This window comes from Rousettus aegyptiacus, unplaced genomic scaffold, assembly GCF_014176215.1.
Source record: "Rousettus aegyptiacus isolate mRouAeg1 unplaced genomic scaffold, mRouAeg1.p scaffold_m13_p_10, whole genome shotgun sequence".
Lineage (NCBI taxonomy): Eukaryota > Metazoa > Chordata > Mammalia > Chiroptera > Pteropodidae > Rousettus > Rousettus aegyptiacus.
Window position 1 is genome coordinate 83234446 of NW_023416285.1, and position 24327 is coordinate 83258772.

Consider the following 24327-nt stretch of genomic DNA (forward strand, 5'->3'; position numbering starts at 1 on the left):
AACTTATTCCCTGACCACAGGGAGTTTTAAAGCAGACAACATATGAAAATAAAAGAACATTTAAAAAAATGTAATGTTAGCATTTTTTGTTTTAATAAAAACCAAACTTTCCAATCTTCACTGGCCACTATACTTTGCTCCACTATAAGTCTTGGAGGAAATTAAGCAGCTTTCTAGTCATTTAATAAGCAGCTATTGAATGTTTACTGTGTGATGAATAAATGTGTTAGGGTAACAAAAAAATGGATATATAGTATATGACATGGTTCTGCTTGCAAAGGGTTGAAAATCTACTTAAGAAAGACAAAACTAATGAAGTAACTTTGAGGATAAGTAAATGCAGACTATGGTATTGATAATCTACTCTCTTCAACAAGTGTGCATCTGAATACCTATGCAACGTTTGCAATATCTGTAGGTGTATGAAGATAATGGGGAAAATCGCTAGAACTAGAGGAATAAGGAATGGGTGGTGGAAATTCTTAGTTTAAATGTGGTCAAGAGATTGGCAAACCTAAACTGTTTTATAAAGAAAACCAGAGTCTGAAAATTTAAGATAGAGTCTGCCTATTCTGAGATGAAAAAAACATATCCAAAGATACGATAATGGACACAGAACCATTGTGGAAATTAAATACTGACCAAGCAATATCTGGCCCAATTTGCAAGCTTGGTTTGACTTATGTGACCTGTATTTTAGCATAAACTTTTATAAACTATTCAAGAAATTAAAAAAAAAACAGTTTCAGAGATCATTAAAATATATGAATATAGATTATATCCAATGATAAAGACTAGTAAATATTGGGGCCGATTCTCCCCCAAAACAGCATAATTATTATTTGTATCTAGTCTAATATTTAAAAGCCTCTGTGGAATTTAGCAAATAATTATTAATGTGTAGGAAAGTGAATGGATATTTTATAGTTCTCTTCTTACTGGCTCTGTCAGCGTCATTCTGTACATCTTAAAAACCCTCTTCCTGTGACTTCCTGGTGTTCTTCCCAACTCTGTGGTTGTTCCCCTCCGCTGGTTCTTTTCTACCTGACGTGTACATCTCCAAACTCCAAGTTCTCTTCTGTTCTCACCGTGGGTGGACTTCCTGAATGATCTCTACTTCTACATGGCTTCAGTTGCCAATGCACATGGCCACCTGCCTACTCAGCCGGTCATCTACTGACGAACTGTTGTTGATTCAAACTGTTTCCCTTCTCAGCCATTACTTCATCCAGACCACTACCATCTCTTGCTGGCCTTCTGTGTTTCCCTTCATGCCATCAAATTCCGTTCATACAATGCAATCGAAATAATCTTTCAAAGATGCAGCTGTCTATAGCGGGGTTGTATTTTCACAGTGTACAACAATTCAGATGCACAAAAATATAAGTCGATTTTCCTAAAGTTAGACTTAATTCCCACCCTTTGGTGCTCATTCCTATTTTCTAGCGTTACATTGTTTTCAATGAGCTCTAGTTAAACTCAATTTCCTTCGTCTTCTGAGTTAACTTCATCATTTTAGATTTCTGACCCTCCTCTCTTTCTGCTCAGTTACATCTAAATTGGGGGTGGGGTAGGAGGCTTTCGCAGCCTCAAGGTGTTAATGGAGATAGGTCATCTGCCCTGTAGCTATTCCTGGCTTTTTGTCAGCATTTGCCCAGAGTAAATGCATTATCTAGTCTTTGGTCACTGGCATCTGCTACATCTCCCAACGCCCTCCCTTAATCCCTACAAGTCCATCCAGATCCCTCTGTCTCGTCAGGCCACGTCAGGCCCTCTCTCTCAGGAGCTTCCTCTGCTATTCTTGGGGACATGGGACAATTTAGATGTTTGCCAACTTAGCCTTGTGCAAGTGTAGCAGAATATGTAAACTTCCTACACGTGCATAGAACAATAAGTTCTCCCTCTAAACCTGAAGAGTTAAAAAAAAGTCATTGAATTACAATCCTTCCCATATAAGCTAAAAATTGGTTTCTGATATTCTTTTCAGTTCACTAAAAAATTGGCAGATTGAAAAATAAAATAAACTGATTTGATTTTCAAGTAAGAGTCTGCTGTTTTTAGGACTATTGAAAGTCCCTATTATTCACTATTTTAATTTTTTATAATGTAACTGAATAAATGTTTAAAATAAGTGATGAAATTAGCACAGTTTAAAAACACAGATTTGCATATATTATAGACAATGGCTTTTGTTTGTGTTGCAGGATTAAAGCTAATTAGATATATATGTGATATAATATATTCATAAAATATATTATTCAACCATGAGAAAGAAGGAAGTACTATCACTTATGACAACAGGGATGAACCTGGAAGACATTATACTGAGTGAGATAAGCCAGACGCAGAAAGAAAAAACTGCATGGTCTCTATATGTGGAACCTAAAAAATCAAATACATAGAAGCAGAGAGTAGGACAGTGGTTACTGGGGGCCGGGTGGGGTGGAAATGAGATGTTGGTCACAAGGTAAAAAGCTGCAGTTAGAGAGGATGGATAAGTCTAGAGATCTATACAGCATCATGACGCTACTTAATAATCCTATACCGGATACTGGAAATTTGCTGACTGAGTAGATACAGGTGCTCTCATCACAGATGCACAAAAGGGTAACTACGTGAGAGGATATCTTAATCAACTTGACTGTGGTGTGTGTGTTAAACACAGTGTGTGCGTTTAAATCAGATCATCGTGTTTTACACCTTAAATATATATTCATTTTCATTAAACACACACACAAGTCCCTGAGATGTTCAAAGGCACAAGTCAGAGCAAAACCTTGGCAGCCCCCACTTGCTCCCTGGGACGCCGCTGTCTCCCACACTCCCCTTTCCCATGAGGAGAGGGCTGAGCTGCCCACGCTGGGGGCACTGCCTGGCTGCCCTTGTTTGCCCTATGTGACTAGCACCTCACTGCCCACATTCACCACAGCTGCCACACGCATGACCCAGAGGGAGGCTGAGGCCCCTGTTGTCTGGGGCATGGGTCAACGGTGGCCGCTGAACTAATGGGCCCCTGCGCTCTGACTTGTTAAGTCGCTTCTTCATAGGAAGGAGCTATGCACCAGGACCTGAAAGCAGCAGGGGCGGAAAGGGCCAAAGAGCCTCTCTGAGGGCAGCCTTTTAAAAAATTTTCCTTTTAAAAGCTTCGTTACAATTTTCCACTTGAAAACAGTACAGCAGGATAATTGATTAAAACATTAGGTATTTCTCCTTCCTCCCATATCAGGCAAATAGCCGCGCTCATCTTACTACTTTCCTGCCTAAGGTATTTTTTTTTTGCAGAAGCTGCATGAGGTTAGCAGCTCTTCCTGTCTTTGGTAAGAGGCAGACTCATTGTGGAGGGGGTGCTGGGTGTCCTGGAAGGGACGGGGGGGGGGCGCGAGAGAGAGAGAGAGAGAGAGAGAGAGAGAGAGAGAGAGAGAGAGCGCGCACGGAAGGGCCTCTGAGAAACGGAGAGAGAATGAGCCAAGGAAAATAAACTCAGATTCTCCCAGACAGAGGCCAGCAGAGCTGTCAGCGGCTGCCCCTGGGGGAGGTGATAAGGCTACAGACAGGATGGAGCATGTGGACCAGGTGAAACTCCCAGCTTGCCTGTTTCTGGGTGCCTCTTTGGGTTATGGAAAACTTGAAGGGATTATGAGGCCAGTGAAGAGATGGGTGTCGCAACAGTAACCGTGTGGACAAACGACCAGTCACCGTGGGCTCTACATGACCCTTTGGTGGGCGTCGAAGGCCTGAGGGCCTTTGCACAGCTCTGGAGAGGGGGAAGTTGGATAGTTCCTGAGTCCGAAATCCCCACCAGTTTAATGAAATAGGGGCAGAGTGTGACTTAGGTTGATTAGAAGAAAATTTAATAATGCGTCTGGGTTTGCACATCTGGATGAAGACTGGCACTTGCCACGTACTATTGAAAGTGGCAGACACTGACGAAAGGAACACATTTGACTTGTGTGCTCCCTCTTATCAGCCGCGCCCCACTCCCCCCAACTCCATCTCTTTCTGTTCCCTTCTGGTGTCATATGCCAAGTTCCAGTTAAAGGGTATATAAGGGAAACAAAGGAAAAAAAAGGAAAAATGGAGAAGTCAGAGAAGGTAGGAGGTATGTGGAACATTCTAGAAAAACGTGTATCTGCTTATAAGAAATGGAATGAAACAAAGGCTCTCCCCAAGACAGTTAGGACACGGTCACCTCAAATTTGCCACAGAATAAAGGTGGGAAGTTAATAAACAAATAATGGAAAGTACCTGGCGCTGCCTTTCCTGCAGGGGGTTCTAATCCACAGATTTTTACCTGAGAGGCACTGCCGCGAGGAAGCTCGTCTATTAATTGGCTTATGAGGATAGACACCCAGATAAAGAGGCTTCAGTTGCCGTGACAAAATCATTTCATTCAGTTTTTTCTGCAGAATGAAATATTCTTCCGATAACTTTGATATCTAAAAAGAAGGTCATGTGTCAGATTAAATCAAGGAAAAGAATTCAGAGAGCTTGCAGGTACACTAAGGCCTAATAAATTCCTGATCAGTGGTCCCTGGGACTGTCGTGAACTTCTCCAGGCCCCACTCGAACCCCGTACCGAAGCCTCAGAAAGTCCTCACTTGCCCAAATCCGCTCCCTGTGCTACTTGCCCATCTCACATTTTCCATTTAAAACTGCCACCCACGTCCCACTACAGGAATTATTCTATCCTGATCAACTCCCGGGGTTCCGGGGATCTGGCTTATGACCATGCTGCTGATGGATTAACTTCCTCCTTCCTTTTCCAGTTTTTTCATTCTGACGTCAGGGCCACTCACTTCTGGTTCCTGTCTTTTCACCCCAGTCCCTCTGCCTCTGTCATGTCCGTCAACGTGTCTGTCCCGCTAAGGTGAACATAGGGATCCTACTTCTCTGCCTCTGGTTTTGTCCCTGGGGTGGACTGGGTTCACTCCCACGGCATGATTAGCCAGCTCCAAGTAGTTGATGTGGAACTTCCATGTCTCCTCAATGTCTGTCTCTGGTGCCGAGCAGGTCAGGATTCTAGTCCCTAACTTAGACATTAGGGTGAGCAAATTTATGCACCAAAGCAATGAAGGACCGCATGTATATTAAACTCACCATTTCCCTGTACTTAAAAAAAAACCAGAATGGGAAGGGGCTAGGTAAATTAATCAATGACATATCTCTACTAACATCTAGAAGCTGGAGATGTTTGGATCGCATCTCTGAATGCTCAGGGGGTGTCCAAAGGCAAATACTGTGTTTTCTCATGGGCTCACCCACCAACAAACAAAAAAGCAGAGTTTAGGGATTTAGGAGTATTAGCCGATTTTTCTTTGAACTAACCGTTATGCCATTTCTTCTATAATTTCACGTACTATCGACTATCCTAGTAGTTCATATTAATTTATAATATTTTAGAGGGCATCTAGTGAAAATCCTTCACTTTACACAAGAGAAAATAAAGGTGCTGACACATAAAGTGATTTTAAGGTCAAACATCTCGAGAGCAACAACCGGAATCAGCATTTTTACAGGAGCCGGTCCCCATGATCTTTCTTTTCCATCTAACAGTTATTAGCATTCCGTGTGCACCCACAAGAAGCCCTATAGCCAAATGCTCCCTTCTAGAAACAGCTGAGACATGTCCATTAACGGTACAAGATATTCTCCAAGAGGGAGTTTTTCTTTGTGGCTTTTCTTTATGCTTCCTCATTGTCATGATGTAACATGTAGACTTTCGTCTTCATTGCATGTGTGCCTTAGTATGTCTACACATCTAATTTTTATATCTAAGTATGTCTTCTCAAAACCTGGGGCAAAGAAAAGATAGACTCTAAAAGATTTAGAAAACTTTTTTTTTTATGCTATAATGAAATATCTCAAGATACATGGGAACTTGCATTGTCAAATGCCAGCATTTTTGTAAGCTGTTTAAACCAATGATCATTCTTGCCACACAAGATATCTAGCATATTTTATAGTAGTTTTATCATAGCAAATTGCTTTAAAAATTTATGGCTGTTTGGATAGTACAACCCTTGACACCTTTTACTAAAAGTGTTTGTGGTCTCATAAAAACAGATGGACAATATAACAGTTATGAATTAATTCTTTGTTTAATTCAGGTTTTGTGTAGTTCCCAGAGATTAGTACTAGTAAATAAATCTTTTTTTTTTTTTTTTTTTTACGTACCTGTTTTGAAAAAATTGCCAGATCACAGGCTTCTCTTTCTGAAACTGCTTTTGCGTCTCTATCATTCTTCATCATGATATTACAGGATCCCTCATGTTTTGTAGAATAAGAATACAAATTGTGAGTATTTACTGCTCCTTCTGTTGGTGTTGCAACAACATTTGGAGTTTTAAAAGAAGACCTTCGGTCCTTCCTCAGCTGCTGCCTTCTCTTGTAGCCCCGGTATTTGCTCTGAATGAACACTGCTGCTTTATCTTCTCTGTCCTGGGCTTGCGTTGTTGGTTCAATCTGCCTGTCTTTGACTGCCCCATACCTCAGGTGGCTTCTCTGCTGGCTGCATATGGATGCATTCTGGGTGACCACAGACGTTTTCTTTTCTTTTTCCCTGCTATTTGCATTTTGATAAACTGACCTTCGACTAAGACGAGGTTGCAAAGTTTTTTTAAAAGAAGGCTGCTTAGTCTCATTCTGAGATAACCAAAGTCCTGAGTAGTCTGGCCTTTCGGATATGACCTTCCTTTCTAGATATGCTGCTTTTGAGTCTTCGAAATTCCTTTCCTCTGTATAGCTCTGGTAGTAATGCTGGATCACAGTGTCTTCCCTCTCCACTTTGCTTGTTTTACTGTTCTCTCCAACGTCTTCCATATACTTCTGTCTGAGGTTTACTTCTGCCCAAGGGTTCCCCACCAGATATAATTCCTGCGTAGTCTCTTCCCTATACACATTATTCTTTTTTTTCTGAGTCTGATATCCTCTGTTGTTACTTTCGACAGCATTAGGGGCTTCCTCCTCAGCTTTGAAAGTAGAAGTCTTCACTACAGATGTACTCCCTTTATTATTTGGAGCTGAGATGACAGTTTCATTAGTTGAGACTGCATTTTCTGTCTGTTTCTTCACAAAAGAATCCCTGGGTAAAACATAAAATTGCATCTGAATATATGATACGGAATATATGATACTAAATGAGAGCGTATGAGCTCTTTTAGCAGTATCTACATATTTCATAATGTCAAGAGAGAAAACAAAAGGGATAATAAAGCTCAAAATAAAAACTTATCAAGCCACATTAATCAAGTGGTTCCCAAAATGTCCTCTCTAGCGACAACTGTGATTGCTACGCAAACAATGATAAAACCAGGTTGAACTTCGAGTGAGAAATATCCTAGCATAATTTCACTGTATGAGGGAGATATCAAAATCTTAAGAATTTGATCACTCCAAATTTGTCCTTTTAAAAACGAAGTACCTGCAGTGAGGAGATGTGGGAAATACATCTAGATTTGAGGTCAGAAAGCAAAGTATGTTTACTAATCTGATGTGTTGTAGTTTAATAAGCTCTAAGACTACTGATCACAGGAGATATCTTACAAAATTAAAGGAAAAGTGGTTTCCCTGCTACATTTCATGATCATATAGCATGTTGGCCAAAATTTCACACTTATTACTTTACTAGTATTCTTCCTAAATGATTTCCCCTTAATTTGAAGATGAGATTTTTTCTACAACTTTTTTTTAGCCACACAGTTTTATATTATTTTATTTTATATTGTATTTTATATTTTATTTTTTGGTGAGGGCAAAACCCTCAAAAGATCAATTTGGCCATGAAGAGGGTGTTAAGGTAGAGTTGAAAAGTCATAACCTGACATCCTGACATGCTACTTGGGGTTTTTGCCAAAAACTTTTCATTTTGGTGCAGGAAAGCCATGGGAGAGTTTTGGTTTTTTTGCAACTATTTGTAAAGAACGACTTTTCTTTGAGTAGAACTTGGAAAAAGCTATTGGGACTCAATTTTCCAAATTCCTCTGGCCACTTTCTAGGCCTACCATAGCATCCTCAGTCTTATACGGGAGGCATAACAAAATCCTTGTTATTCTGCCAGGGATCAGAGAACTAGGAAAAGAACCAAGAATACCACAATTTTGATGAGTGGTTATGTTAGTATTTTGAATACCTCCATAATACTCCCCAGAGAATGCTTATATTACTCAAAATACAATTCATGAGAGAAGATAAGCAAACTACATTACAAAGCTATAACAATCAAAACATTAAGATATTTGCATAAAAATAACCATATAGATCAATGGAACAGAATAGAGAGCCCCAAACTAAACACATTTATGCTCAATGAATTTATGACAAAGAAGCCAAGAATATACAATGAGGATAGGATAGTCTCTTTAAAAATGGTGTTGGTTAAACTGAACAGCTACATGCAAAATGATGAAACTGAAGCCATCTTATATCGTACACAAAAATCAACTCAAAATGGATTAAAGACTTGAATGGAAGATCTGAAACCATAAAACTCCTAGAAGAGAAAATAAGTGGGAAGTTCCTTGACATTAAGGTAATGATTTTTTTTTTGATTTGACATCAAAAGAAAAGGTAACAAAAGCAAAATTCAAATAGTAAGACGACATCAAGTGAAAAAGCTTCTGAACAACAAAGGAGACCATCGACAAAATGAAACGGCAACTTGCCAAATGGAAAAAAATATTTTCAAATCATATGTCTGATAAGGGGTTAATATCAAAATATATAAAGAACTCATTACAACTCAATAGCAAATAACCCCAAACAACCCAATTAAAAAATGGGCAGATCTGAAGTCATTTTTCAAAGAAGCCATATAAATAGCCAACAAGTACATGAAAAAGTGCTCAACATCCCTAATCATCAGGGAAATGAAAATCAAAACTCCAATGAGATGTCTCCTCATACCTGTTAGAGTGGCTATTATCAAAAAGACAACAGAGAAGTGTTGTGAAGATATAAGAAAAAGAAATCCTTGTGCATTGTTGGTGGGAGTGCAAATTGGTGCAGCCACTATGCAAAACAGTATGAAGGTTCCTCAAAAACTTAAAAATCGAACTATCATATGAGCCAGCAATACCACTTCTGAGTATATATCCGAAGGAAGCAGAACCGTTATCTTGAAGAGATACCTGCATTCCAACGTTCACTGCAGTGTTATTCACAATATCCAAGGCATGGAAATGACCTAAGCACCCACCAATGGGTGAATATTATTTGTATACAATATAGCATTATTTGGCCATGAGAAAGAAGGAAACCCTGCCATTTGTGACAACATGATAGACCTTGAGGGAATTATGCTAAGTGAAATAAACCAAATGGAGAAATATGAATATTGCATGGTATCACAAATTTGGAATCTAAAACAAAAAAAAATTAAACACATAGAAACAGAGGTAGAAAAGTGGCTGCCAAGGGTAGGGAGTTGGGGAAAATAGGGAGAGATTGGCAAAAGGGTAGAATTTCAGTTACAAGATGAACGAGGTCCAAGGATCCAATTAAAACATGGCGACTATAGTTGATAAGGTTGTAGTGTACCATTAAATTTGGTTAAGAGAGTAGAATTTAAATGTTTTCACCAAATAAAGGGAAAATAGATAACTATGTGAGGTGATGGATGTGTTATATAACTAGATGGGGGAATCCTTTCACAATGTATACATGTATAAAATCAATATGATGTAGTCTTTAAATATCTTACAATTTTATATGTCAATTATACCTCAATAAAGCTGAAATTTAAAAGATGATAAGTTTTGGGGACCTAATATACAGCATGGTGACTTAAAACTGTATTATATACTTGAAAGTTGCTAAGAGTGTAGTTCTTAAATATTTTCAACACACACACACACACACACACAAACTGTAATTATCGAGGTGATGGAAATGTTAACTGAAATTATCGTAATCATTTCACAATACGCGTGTGTATCAAATGGTAAAATTGTACACCTTAAACTTACACATGTTATAATCAATAAATCTCAATAAATTTGAAAAAAACAAAAGCGACAAGAGGCTTGGGATTGGGGCTGGAATGCTCTTTATTTCTCTGAAGAGCACTTATTCATTTTCAATCAATTCAAGTTTTACCACTTAGGCAAAATGTGGATATTTTTCCCTCCCCATAATCTGTACCAACCAAGGCAGTTTTCCCTCCTCCATGGCCATGTCCTGGCTGTGCCTTTTGCACATTTTCATAGCAGAATTAACTTATATTAGTAGGATCATATATTTATTGGTTATATATCTTTTTCATGACTCAGCAATTTGAGGATAAAGATTTTGTCTTACTTATCTATGCATCTCTACTGCTTGACATAAAGCCTACTCTATAAATGAATTCAGGTGGATCTGCTAATTGTACCTTAGAACGATGGATATGGCTGCTCAAGAGAAAAAAGGGCAGAGGTGCTATGCTTTAAAGATTCGATTATGACTTAGAAGCCAATGGCACATTGGTTATCAAGGCCATGGGACTGAATGAGAGAGTCGAGGGATAATATTTAGATGTGGAGGAGGATTTAAGTATGGGGAGAGGAGAAGGAATTAGCAAAGGACACTTGGAATTAGGAGAAATAGAGAAAGCAGTGTGGCAGAAGCCTAGGAAGAAAACACTTTGAGAAGGAAGTGTAGTCACCAGTGTGAAATGCCAGTGAACTCCCAAAATAGATGAAAAACCCGAAAGTGGTCACTGGTATTCGCTGACATTTAATGCGTATAAGGAATTTGGTTGGGTACGAGAAAGACTATGAACTTTATTTTGTAACTTTACAGATTTGAAAAATCTATAGTGTCAAATGGTATATGAATGACATTAGTATACCTTTTATTTTCAAAGTTTTTCTTGTAGTCAAATTCCAGATCGTGAGTCTGAATGGTTGTTACTGCTGTGTTTTTCGTTTTAACAATTTCTTTTCTTTGTTTCCTGACTAGATGTCCTCTTGCAGCTGAAATGTATAAGGCCCAGTGTAGTGTTAATCATAATAAATTAAAAAATCACTTAAATGAGTAAAAAAAAAAATGGTTTTTTGATCATCGGTGTCAAAGAGGAAAATGAAATTAGACCCCAAATAGAACAGTTTCATAAAAAAATATGGGATTCATTAACAAGACACTTCTAGATGATAAGCTATAGCAAGAAATAATTAAAGCACCTTTTGTATTAAGGCAAGTACTAACATGAAAGTAAAATGATAGAAAGGAGCAAAGTTGGTGAAAAAGACAAAATGTAACATTTGGTTAAAATCTGCTAATACTTCCCTTTTATTTTTGCCATGTTACACTATTCATGAGAGAAATCCTCTATTACCTAAGTATATGTTTTGGACACTTTGGCCAATTATCCTCGGAGCTAGATATATTTCAGAATTCAGATTTAAACTTTATTTTTTAATTTTAGAAAGGTAATTCAGAGCAAATAACATATATTCTGTAACACTCCCCATGTCAGGGCAGCGCTCCATAGTCAAACACAAATATTTCTGCAGAAAACACAATATCTTCACTAAGTAGGATGAATAAAGGACTGTAACTTCTAGGTCATGTTTCACTTCCAAATGAGTTTATAAACCTCCTATCCCCCTGCTGGTGTTTTATCAATTTGGAAATTGTGGATAAAAAATTAGATCCCAAACTACAGGGTTTGCATTTTGATGTCTCAGTAAGAGGTTAAAGAGCTTAAAATTCCAAGAGATGATAATGTGCACTATGGATGCAGAGAACTAGGATTGGAACATGAATCGCCTATATGTTAGTTTTTCATCAGAACACAGGTTGCAAATCAATAGTGGATCATAAAATTGATTGAGTGGGCTAAATCTAGCCTCTAAAAATGAAATGGAATGAACCAGAATAGAAAATGTCAGAGTGTACTGCTCGCCGTATATGTGTGTATCAAGTTGCAGTGTAAAATATATTTTTTACTATAAATGTCCAGTCAAAAATTTTTGAAATATTCTGTACTAAGCCATATTAGGTTCTAAATTTAAGAATGGAAAGCAAAATCTAATCTATGAATATATTTTAATAAAAAATTTATGAAATGTAATTATAAATAAATTTTTCCCTACAGTTAAAGAACAAAATGAATGCCCTTTAAAATGAGATTTAATTAAGTTGTCAAAAACTATGGCCAGTGTAACCTTCGGAATAAAATTAAAAAAAATTTTATTGTCCAATGTGTTATAATAATAAGGTTCTTGAGATCTGTAATTAATTCAATCACTTACTGTGTCTTGCACAATAAGTCAATTTTATTTCAGTAATATTTGATGGAAAATTTAAAAATGAAATTATTTTATTTAAAAAATATTTATTCAAATATTAAAAGTGTCAATCACTAAAATAATCTGATTTACATTTAGTAGAAAGAATCAAAGTAACAGAGCTTGGAATTAAACACAAAAGCTCTATAAGAACTGGAGACTTGTATACAAGATTTGATTGTAAGCCCACACCTAAACACAGCATTATACTTTGTTACATTGTGAGACGGTCGGAGTGATTACCTGACTGTATTATTATAGCGCTCTCTTTCCTTTTCTCCTGTATTTTCTGGTATCTTCTTGAACCCAAGAATCCTCTGACACAGGCTTGAATTAGAATAAGCTTGTCAATGGCTTCTTTTCGCATTAAATTTAACTGTTCCACGTGATAATATTTAAGGAACACCTTGAAAGAATTAAAATAAAATACAAATAAAACTAAGGCACACAGGTGTGAAACAGTCACATGCTCTGCTTTGAAGAATAGATTATATTCTAAATCTTTCTAGGTTGTGGAATGTACTATCTATTGCTTCTCTGGCCTGGATGTTGCTGTAACATTATAGTTTTTTATGCTTGAAGAACACCTGTCTTTAAGAAGAAATATTGTTTGACAATCACACTGTTTATTTGTAACAGGTTTTTTAGGATAGACCGATAAGAGTGGTGGATATTGAGCTGTTGTATCAAAGTTTTAGCATCATATGCTCTGAGCAAAGCTAATTTTCATGCTTTTATTTTTTAAAAAAGACAATTATATTTCCCAAATTAAAAAAATCTATTTTTTAAGACAGAAAGCAATTATAGATAGAGTAGTTCATTTATTAAATGTTTATCGAGACCTGTATATGTCCTCATGTCCTGGGTACAAAGGTGAACAAGGCAGGGGCACTGCCCCTCCTGGGCTCTAAGGCTGTCAGTGGAGAAACAAGGCAGAGAGAGGGCCCCGGGCAGGACTGACATTCTCACTGGACCCTGTGGCCACCCTGGTGGAAGCAGGGCTGACTTTCAATTATTTTAAAATCAAAATGAATTGGAGCAACAGAGAAGTCTGAAGTCCTGGAGATGTTCTCGTCTAAGACTTTTCAGCTTCCACCAGGAAATAGGAAATATTTTTTTCTCTTTCTTTTAATGGCTACATTTATTAATGAAATTCACGTCAAAGAATGTTTATTGAATCCACTAAGAAAGTCACTTAAATTCAAATTTAACAGCTGAGTCATGAGACCTGGTAACCCCGACTGCAGAATTCTCTCAGCATTCCATTACTTGAAACCTTGGTACCACAGGCAAATGGCTTAGCATTATAGGTTTTGATTAAATTTAGTTTTAATTTCTACAGGGCTCTTGATGTAAATATATTTAGTCCATTCTACTGTTGACAGTTCATTTAAAATTCAATCTGTTTAAAAAGGTCATCATTTTTCTGGTACAGCATTAGAAATGTTCCTATATTGAATACTTTTATCCATCATAATGAGTTGGAAAAGGTGAAGTGGAAAAATACAAATAGCTTTAAAATGCTACTCAAATATCATGCAGAACTGGAACCGCAAAGGGCCTTTTTACAAGTTAAAACTCTATTTCAAGTTACGCGTGTGTTTCAGACCGTGAATCAGCCTGCAAAAGCCATCTTCGTGAGCATCTCAAAGTAAAGGGTGTGAACAAAATGCACATTGCTTTAGTGCTCACACTTTGCCCTTACTAAATACTACAGTAAACACAGATTACTGAATACGAGGGAGTCACTCTAAGATAAACACTGAAACAAATTCCTTCAATTGTTACCAGAGGAACTTTGCAACTGAACATTATGAAAATTCTCTCCCACCCCCAAGACACAACTAATATAGACTTCTCTGCAGATGTGGAAGTTGGTTTCAGTCTGTGTCTATGGTGTGGCTGATGGCAGTTACTCTTGAGTGGTCAGTCTATGAGAACTTTTTTTCTTTAGCCTGGCTCTTTTCTCCATCTCCCAGTGATCCATTTAGTGTGTCCTAAGACCTGGTACCCTGTTTATCTCATCTTCATCTCATAATTCTCTGAGAATATCTAAGAAGCCCAGTGCATTCTTTCGTCAAGCAGCCACCTGTCTTACTTCCGTATTCAAAATTGGTTATGATTTTTTACTTTATTCTATATACACTAAATAAACTAAGAACTCACAGGTCTCAAATCTAATTCATGAACATAATATTTTCAATCATTGTAAAATGTTATAATTCTCAGTTATTCCAAACACATATAGTGAGTCTACTAATATTGGTGAATTATTTACTCCAGTAAATTTCAAGTTTTATAATAGAAGCAGATTTGAGAATTAGAAAAAAAAACCAATGTTCTTGAATAGAACAGAATTTTAAAAATCCTACTTAGAGCATTATGATTCTCTACAGTTTTTAACTATATTTAGTAGTGATAGAGAAAATATATTAATTTGTTTTTGATACTATTTGAAGTATACTTACTATAAATTTCATCTTTTGGGATAAATCTTCAAGACAAATTTCTCTTGATTTTTTAAAAAAACCTTTATGAACATAAAGCAATTTTTTCTGAAGAAAACCTTTACTTCCCCTATTATAAGCTAGGATTCTGTAACATACATAGCCATAATATTTCCAATCATTGCAAAATGTTATAATTATCGGTAAATCCAATGTAATTATTAACTTTTTTTCCCTAGAAAATTACATGGAAACATTACTTTTGTTTTTCCAAGAGCCCAGTTATCAAGACCGGCTTTTTCCAGAATGGCGGCACAAGTGTCCGGGCTGACTGGTGGCTTCTCGCTCCACTTGTAGCAGAGAACACGGTACCTTCAAATGAGGGAAAGGGCTGGTTAGCATTTCACGAGGGTTCAGAATTCGACAGTTCCGTGCAGGGGACGAAAGAGATGGGATCCTTTACACAATATTCTCAGGACAACTCTGGAGCAGACTGAAATCCAGGCTGACAGAAATCCAGACAAGTCTATTTGTGTAAACTTGAGCATCGTTTTTCCAGTTTAGTGGTTGCTTTTCAATGCTTAACACTGAAACCCCGCCCTCAAACTGTCACTCAAAAAAGAAATTAGTTGGGTATTTTTTAAAAAGTAACCTTTCTGTGGGCACTAAGCAGGACTGCAGTGGCAGGAGGCAGGGGGAACGATTTCATTCTTTTTTTTTTTTTTTTTTTTAAATCTTCACGAAAACATTGGAAACTGATCTTAAAATTGGACTGGAGGAGTTTTAATTCTACAGCAATTTCCCAGCACAGTACGCATACCTTCTGTCGTTGTTTTTCCTTGTTTTTCCTGTCTTTTGCTGGAGTTTTTCTCTGTTGGTTTAATATATCAGTACTTGAGGGGAGGAAGTGAGTAAGGGGTTAATGAAGGAGAGAAGTGAAAGAGGTCACAAGTTTTTCATGCTGACCACAAAGTCTAATTGGGGAACAGGGTGAATTAAAAGAAGTAAAAACAGTTTACATGGTCAGTAATCTTGAGCAAAAAGGCAGATTTCTAGAGTTTTCAAACACTCCTTTATTTTTATTGAATTTCTTGATGCAAGATTAACCTGCGAGTCCAGAAGAAATGAAGCAGCATTTTGGAAGGTTCTGAATTTCAAAACAGAGGCCATGATGTGTGGCGGACTGAGGCAGCATGGTGACGAGAAGGGGACGGTGCCGAGGGTCAGGAGAGCGAAGGTCTAATCACGACTAGCTGCCTGTGTCAGCTTGGACACATCATGGAACCTCTCCAAGTATCAACTTCCTCATCCAAAAATGAGCCTATAGATAAAACCTCTAAAAAATCACATATCCCAGCAATACCACGTTTCAGCCCATGACATCTGCAGACAAACCAGTTTCTGTCAGGTTCTCGGAGAATCCTGGCCTAGAACGGTGTAGAATGAAGTGATAGTCTATCTGTACAAAACCTCAGGGAACACCCATTAGCCTCCCTCCGTCCTTCAGGCCTGTCTGCTTCAGGACTAGGCTTACTCACGAATGCACTATGACCCAAGCAGCCACTCTGACCTCTCAGCCCACCAACCATCTCCTGGCTTCACTCTTTTCCAGGTCCAGTCAGGATCTCATGGTTCATCACATGAGCCACCCTCAGTGAACTCCCCGGACTCGCTCACTCTCTGCAAACAGGCAAACCTGCACCATCCAATCATCTGCTTCTCCGCTCTGATGTCGGGCTTCAGAGCCCTGCCAGAGCAAAGCCCCATTCGTTCACCATGTGCTCCCCTATGAACGTGCAATTTCCTGACTCAGCTGGGTCCACGTGGATGCTCAGAATCCTTATTGTTGTCCGTAGCCACTTTCCTCACTCGATCCCCAGAATGGCTATTTAATCTCTCTGCCCCCTACATGTGTCCCACCTGCTCTGCCCTCTAAACCCTTCTCAGCAGATAAGCTTGTCCTCTATTGCACTGGAGGTCACCATACGCAAGTTCTACCGGCTTCTTCCCCAACTACAAATTCATTCAGCCACTATTGATTCTTCCCTCCTCCTTCAGAGGAGATATCCATTCTCCCTGTCCTGTGTTCTACATGTCATCTCTTCCTCCATTTGTCTTTTGTATACTTCCAATCTCTTTTCTCCCTTCTGGCTCCCTCCATTTAGTACAAAACAACCCCCCTAAGTCTCTCTCATCTAAAATGATTTTATTCTATATCTCCAACTGGCCTTCTGTAATCTTCACTTGGTGTATCCACCAAGCTTAAAAATCTCTCTGGAACGCATTTCTTTCTCTCTATTCCTACTGCTATGACCTTAAACCTACCCCTCGTCACTTCCCACCTCAGTTTCTGTAATTGCCTCCTCACTGGTTATGTCCATTTTCGCTCCCCTCTCCCCTCTCTAAGCCAACTTACACAGCTTCGTCTGAATTATCTTAAAATGAAAATCCACTCATGCCCTTTTCTGATTTGAAAGTCTCCAACAATTTCCCAGGGTCTAGGCTGGGATGGCAAAATCAGGTGCTTTCAAAGGCTGGGTGGGTAACATAAATGTGTGAGCTGGGAAGCAGAGGACGTGAAGGGAATGGAGAGGTCACAGCTGCTGAAAAGCGGGCATGTAAAATCGGTTCCACATGCAATGAAAGCTCCTTCCTTGCTCTATACCCTTGCCTGCCTTTCCGGTCTCATGCTCTGCAATTTTCCACGGACATCTTGAGCTCCAGTCATAAAAGTTATTTAAAATTATACCTAAAGGCCATGTTTGCTCATGACTTCACACCTTTGTACGTGTTATTCTCTATCCTGCATGTCCTTCCATTCTCACTCCTACACTTCCAACAGTCTAGACACTCTCCTTAACATATCTTCAGTGAATAGATTAACTGGTTGGTGGACATTCTCTTTCTCTTTCTCTGTGTAAGGCACACTGACTGCTGTCCACCGCACACCTGGGGTTCAAGGACATTGGCTCTTGCTGGTGCGCTCTGCTCCTGCTAACAAACCTGTTTATACCAGTTGCACTTGAGGGAACATTATTCAAATAAGTATCAGGTAATCTGATGAAATATGAGCGAGGTTTCTGCAAAACTGTATCAAATGTGTTGGTAAGACTTCATAAAGAAATGTTCTTGAAGACTATGGAATTAAACATGGATAAAGCTATTATAGAAGGTTGTGAAGAATCACACAAATCAAGAATATTCAACCCTGTGATTGTTTCACAAGTATCTTTAACATCTTCCTTCGCTTTAAGAAATATTGACTAAAAATTGTGAGTAAGGGATTATGGAGAGCTATGCAAGAAAAAGTCAATAAACTCTCATTTGTTGACTTCTGCTCAAAAAAATTAAGCTTATATCGAAAGATTGAAAAATGAATATATGTTTCTGTTATAAAGTATATTTATAGTATATATTTATATATTACTTTTATGAGTCTCTGCTTTATCTGAATTTCTACTATAAGAAATTTCCTTTCCTCTTCAATTCTCCCATCTCTACTTCATGCTCTCAGAGTACCCTGTGCACATTTTTATTAAAAATATCCAAAACAATAAAAACAACAAACAAAAAACAAAACAAAACAAATAGTCAATACTGTTCTTTCCATTTAACAAATATTTATTGAGCACCTACTATGTGCCAAGCACCCTTATAAGTGCTGGGGACACAGCAGTGAACACAGCAGACCACCACCCTTCCCTTTCGGAGTTTACATTACATTATATGATCATGTAGATTATAAGATCCCTGTCCCCACAGCTAGTCAGTGAGTTTCTTAATGTCAGAAGCTCTTTTACTTGTCTTTGGACTAAGATTAGGGTTAATCTTTTATTCAAGAACTGGAACATAGTAGGTGCTCAATTAAATGCTTGTTGAATGACTAATGAACTGCCTCTGTGACTTGCTGTGGAAATAAACATCTAGGTAGATCAGGTGTGTTTACAGAGAAAGTCCCAGGCCTGAGCTTTGTGTACCCTTGGTTTAAAGATTTGTTTTCAAGCCAACACACTGACTTCCGCTTTGTTTTTTATGGATTAGCTTCATGGTTTACATTGTGGGATTCAAGACCACAGCACTGTATATAATAAGTAATTTTGGGGTGTGGGAGCTGAGGTAAAAATAATAATGAAAATATTTATGGCTAATATGTGTTGTGGACATTCGATTCTACCAATAAACTTGATACATATTATTTTATTTAATGCTCATGACCACATATTAAATTATATACAATTATCATCATTCCCATTTGCCAATGAGAGAAATTGAAGATTGAAACTTACAAAATTCAAGTAACTTCAAACAAGATCACACATTTAGTGAATATGGTAGAACTAGGATTAGAACCTGGGTCTTCTGACTTCAAAGTATGTGCACTTACCCACTTCACTATACTACTACTAGCTCTGTATTAGACCTCTGGGAGCCAAACCATGTGTTTAGGTGCCTGATGGGAAAATGGAGCTAACTTCAGCAGCTTCTTAATATAAGGTTTCAGTTGAAATAACTACAGTAAAAAAACAGTGTCACATGCAAAGTAAGTTCATGTTGTGTCTCTTCTCTTAAGATCATTTTTTTGTCACAAACAGAAGAGTTTCTCAACAGAATAGACAAAGGATCTGATGAATTTCTGCATGGTACAAGGAAGGTTAGTCAAAGGCTAACGCAGGACAGAGGGGGGTCATTTAGTCCTATTTACACCTCCACAGGGACTTTGCAAATTGCTCTGCCTTCCTAAGGCTAATTTGATGACAGCTTTCCAATTAGCAACAGAGAAAAGGTTTAGCCTTACTTCCTGTCATCAGAACAGCCAATCACATGCTCTCTATGTACTTAGTTTTCCCTCCTCCTCATTTATCACGTAGGGATTTGCTATTCTATAATAAATAGCATGGGGCTTTGAAATACATTTAAGAATTTATTCTCATTTCCAACCTTCAAAGTAAGTGACTTTCAACTATAATATCATCAAGGAAATAGAATCAGTTCTCATGGCATTGTAAGACCATAGATAATTTTCAAAGTATAAGTTTATTCTGGCATTTGAGGCCATATTTTTAACGCAGTCAGTTTTCCCATCTTATCTTCTGTCACTTGACTAATACCCACTCTCCCAAAGCAGTCTAATTCAATTCCATCTGGCTTTTGACATACCAACTTTCTGTCTTTTCCACAAACTGTACCTTCCATTAGATCCTAGTCTGAGCCTTCTTTCTTGATACTCTCTTAGGAGCTCGGCTGGAGATTATCCTTCTCTTCTATTTCTTATACTGTTTGTACCGCTCCCTTGGATCTTGGTATTTATTACCTTGCACTGCTTAGTAATTTTTCATGTCTATGGTTCTGACCATTTTAACTGGATTGTTAATTCTTTAGGATCACGTCTGCATTTTAAAGTTTTAAAATTCAGTATTTCCATGGGCAGAAGATCTGAACAGATACTTCTCCAAAGAGGAAATACAGATGGCCAATAGACATATGAAAAGATGCTCAAGGTCACTAATCATCAGAGAAATGCAAATTAAAGCCACAATGAGATATCACCTCACACCTATCAGAATGGCTATCATCAAAAAGTCAAAGAACAAGTGTTGACGAGGATGTGGAGAAAAAGGGAACCCTCATACACTGTTGGTGGGATTGCAGATTAGTATAGCTGCTATGGAAAACAGTCTGGAGGTTTCTCAAAAATTTAAAAATGAATATATCTTTTGACCCAGCAATTGCACTTCTGGGTATTTATCCAAAGAAAACTAAAACAATAATTCATAAAGATCTATGCACCCCAATATTCATGGCAGCACAATTTACAAAAGTCAAAATATGGAAGCAACCTAAATGCCCATCAACAGATGATTAGATAAAGAAGTTATGGCTCACATACATGATGGAATATTACTCAGCCATTAAAAAAAATAAAATCTTACCATTTGCAATGACATGGATGGACCTAGAGGTTATTATGCTGAGTGAAATAAGTCAGACAGAGAAAGATAAACACCAAATAATTTCACTTATATACGGAATCTAAGGAACAAAAAACCAAACTAATCAAAAACCAACTTGCAAATAGAGAACAATTTGGTGAGGGACAGAGGGGATGAGGTTTGGGGGTCTAGGAGAATGGAGGGAAGGGTTAAAGAAGTACGAATTAGTAGTTGATAGATGGTCATGGGGATGGGGAACACAGCATAGGGAATGCAGTTAGCATTAATATATTAGCTAGGTAGAAAATCAGAAGAGAGAAGAAACAATTAGGGGGATCATTTTATAAACTATATAAATGTCTAACCAATGTGCTATATATTTGAAACTAATAAAAATAAAAATAATAATAAAAAAGGAGAACACTAAAGGCCACTGAAAATCAAAGAAAAAAAAATTCAGTATTTCCTATAGTGAGTAGCATGATACCTTGTACATAAAAGTCACTAAAATATCAGGATACTTATATCAATATTATATTAATGTTACTTATATTTAAGCAAGTTAAAGATCTACTCTTCTCTTTATTAATAAGGTCAAATTTTAACTTGAAATTTTTAAACTCCTCTGTATCATTTCATGTATGGAATGAAGAATTACCTATTGGCCAATATGAAATTATAATATTTTTTATTTCTTAACTTTGGTTCTTAAATTGGGTCTGCTCTGTGAGAAGTGACATCAGTGGTTAGATGCTGACTGTACTTCTGAACTCTAAAACTTGAATTTTTAAAGTCTGCCTTAAACTACTATAAAGGATTTGCCAACATGAAAGTCACCATATTTATGTAATTTTGCTCTCCATTATAAAAATGCAGTAAGATTTTCCTTATTTCAAGGCACTTCAAATGAATACCTATTTTCTTTCCTCAGTCTCTAAAGAAAAAAAAAAGAATCCAGAGCTATCATGAATTTCTGAAAATATGAAAATTTACAAGGAGAGTTAGAATTCTCATTCCATTTAGTAAAGGTCTTGGTTATCCCAAGTAAAAGAATGCTTGACATAGACATGACAATATTTTGTTTTGTTTTGGTGAGAGGAGGGAGTTAGAAATCAGTTTATTGTACAACCACAAAACTTTGTTTTGTTCTTAATCTTAATTTATATACTCTGAAAAAAGCCAGAAAATGTTACATATGGAGAATTCCTCAAATGCTAGGTTTCACCCTAAAATTGTAATGGACCTCTCTTTTGAAAATGGACAGTTCAAATTTAATGGCTATAAAAATCATAGAATTAGTAAACATCAGAAACATGAGTGCTTAAAATATTAAATACATAAGATATTAAACCTCTATGTCACCATTAATGTATTACTTAATGAAATTAATTTATAGCTTAATTCATTTTACATTAATCTCAAATATCAGAAAGAATTCCTTATACCCTATAGATTCTTTATGTCTTCTAAATCAGCAGTCCCCAACCCTTTTGGCACCAGGGACCACTGCTCCTGTGAGAATCTAATGCCTGATGATCTGAGGTGGAGTTGAAGAAGTGATGCTAATGCTGGGGACTGGCTGCAAATACAGATGAAGCTTTACCAGCTTGCCAGCCACTCACCTGCTGTGCAACCCGGTTCCTAACAGGCCATAGACCAGTACTGGTCCATAGCCTAGGGGTTGGGGACCCCCGTTCTAAATCACCTTTAGAGACATTATCTCATTAGATTCTTGTAACAATTGCATCAGGTGGTCATGGCAGATTTATTAGATGAGGAAAATGCAGTTCTGTATCCATCTTAGGCTGGAAAATTATCTGTTGTAACAGGGTTCTGCTGGGCATTTTCAGATGTTTAGCGGAATCCCTGTTCTCTACCCAGTAGATGCCAGCAGCACCCCCTTCCCCATCCCACGAGTTGTGACAACCCGAAATGCCTCCAGACATTAACAAATGTCTTTTGAGTGCAAAATCTCCCCTCACCGAGAATCACTGGTGTATAGGCCATGGTCACACAGGAAGTGGCAGAGCTAGGAAGAGAACTGGATCCTTTGGTTTCTCAGTACAGAGGCTCAGGCCTCTCATTCATGCTGCCTGTGACGTATCCTCTGCTGTCACACACCGGATCTCCCAGCTAACAAGAGAAACATCTAGCTCCAGTTCATAGCTACTTTCTCTTTCAATACATAATCCTTTGCATGAACAAAATACCTCCCTCCTAGAATGCCTATTTTGGTTCCTATAATTCTTCTGAAGGACTTTTTATATAAACTGCAATGGAAAACTTAAAAAGAAATCCACGTACCGCTTTATAAAGTTAGCAAAAAGTATCCGATGTGAGTATCCTAGCCTTCGAATTCTCGCTGTTTCCAGAATCCCCGTGTAGCGAAGCTGTAGCAGAACTTTCTCTTTGTCGTATTTTCTTGCCTGACGTTCATTATTTGGTTTGATGCACCGGACAAAATGAGGTTGACCCACCACCATTTTAGATAACAAATCCATCAGGGAATACTATAATACGAAACAAAAATAAATTTCCCAGTGGAGCACACAAAAATTTATGAGCTTGTAGGTCTTTTTATTATGAGAAAAAAAAAAAAATCTGAAAACTGAATGTTACACATACATTAATTCACAGTAAGTGGAGGGAAATCTGTATCAGTAAAAATTTTATTTATAATATATTTTTAAAACACAGATTTATTCATAAAAATACAGAGGCAATAACTTGGAACCTAGTTATTCAAAGGCTGCCTGTGAATTCTAAAGGCAGCTATAATAGATAGAAACCATTATTTTTGATATAGTTTGTAGGTAATTATATCCTCTCAGGAAACTTGCTGAGTTATAATAATTAGGCACACAATCTACTTTCTTGCTTAATTTCCTTGTCCAATTCTAATTTCTTCAAAGTATGAAAATAAACACTTTAATCCCTGTCAGAATCATCTCATAGTTTAAAATAAAAACTGAGACGCTACCGCAATTTAATATATAGGATGTAGTTATAAAAATAAGCAGGTCCATTTAAGCACTTGAATCTGTTCTGGATTGATAATTTTATTTATTTTAGAATTTTTAATATTATGCAGATGTGAAAATTATATTCTGCAGTAATGCCTTATTAGAGCTGTAGCTAATTTGCTAAATATAATTAACCAGTAGCTAATTAACTAAATATATTAGGCTAATCATGGTTCAACTAAAAGTGGAATCCCAGAAAATTAGTGTGTTAGAGACCAGGATACAATTTGTTGGCCAGGTAATGAATGCTTGGATGTTGATAGCTGTTGATGGCTGTATCTCTTTTAGCGTCTGAAATATAAAAGCCTAAGCTATAAGGCCAATGCAAACCAAATGCTGGAATTGGGTAATTGACACAGCACTGGATTTGCATGGCTTCCTCTTGGTCTCAGATGTGATCTTCAAACAGCTGGGTCTGTCACTTTGGAGCCACTGTTCATTATGTTTGGTAGTGAGTTATCATTCCTTTAGCCATGCACACATCTTTCAGGTACTGGAGGTATGAAGGTGGTTTACACGTCTCTTGGCAAGCTGAGAAAGAGCTCACTGCAATTTAGGCACTGGTTTTCTTAGGAACCAAGGCAGAGTGTTACACCATGTTCATTGTTCTCTGCCGGGTAAAAAAATAACTTTAAAAATACATTGCATACTACATGGAATT

The 24327-nt window shown here is 37.5% G+C and overlaps 1 protein-coding gene across 4 annotated transcripts in view; it reads right to left on the minus strand.

Annotated features, from left to right (window-relative positions):
* The window catches only part of MYO3A (myosin IIIA), a 186788-nt gene that overhangs the window by 22511 nt on the left and 139950 nt on the right, over positions 1 to 24327 (minus strand). For 2 of the 4 annotated variants that reach the window (XM_016124960.2, XM_016124949.2), the window contains exons 25-30: positions 22948 to 23153; positions 14974 to 15085; positions 12510 to 12672; positions 10826 to 10949; positions 6175 to 7081; positions 4292 to 4436 (exon numbers count right to left, since the gene is read on the minus strand). In XM_016124960.2, coding sequence (XP_015980446.2) covers positions 4292 to 4436; positions 6175 to 7081; positions 10826 to 10949; positions 12510 to 12672; positions 14974 to 15085; positions 22948 to 23153 — 1657 coding nt within the window. The remainder of the gene's footprint in view (positions 1 to 4291; positions 4437 to 6174; positions 7082 to 10825; positions 10950 to 12509; positions 12673 to 14973; positions 15086 to 22947; positions 23154 to 24327) is intronic. The other 2 variants (XR_001594451.2, XM_016124979.2) reach the window with 1 other exon arrangement.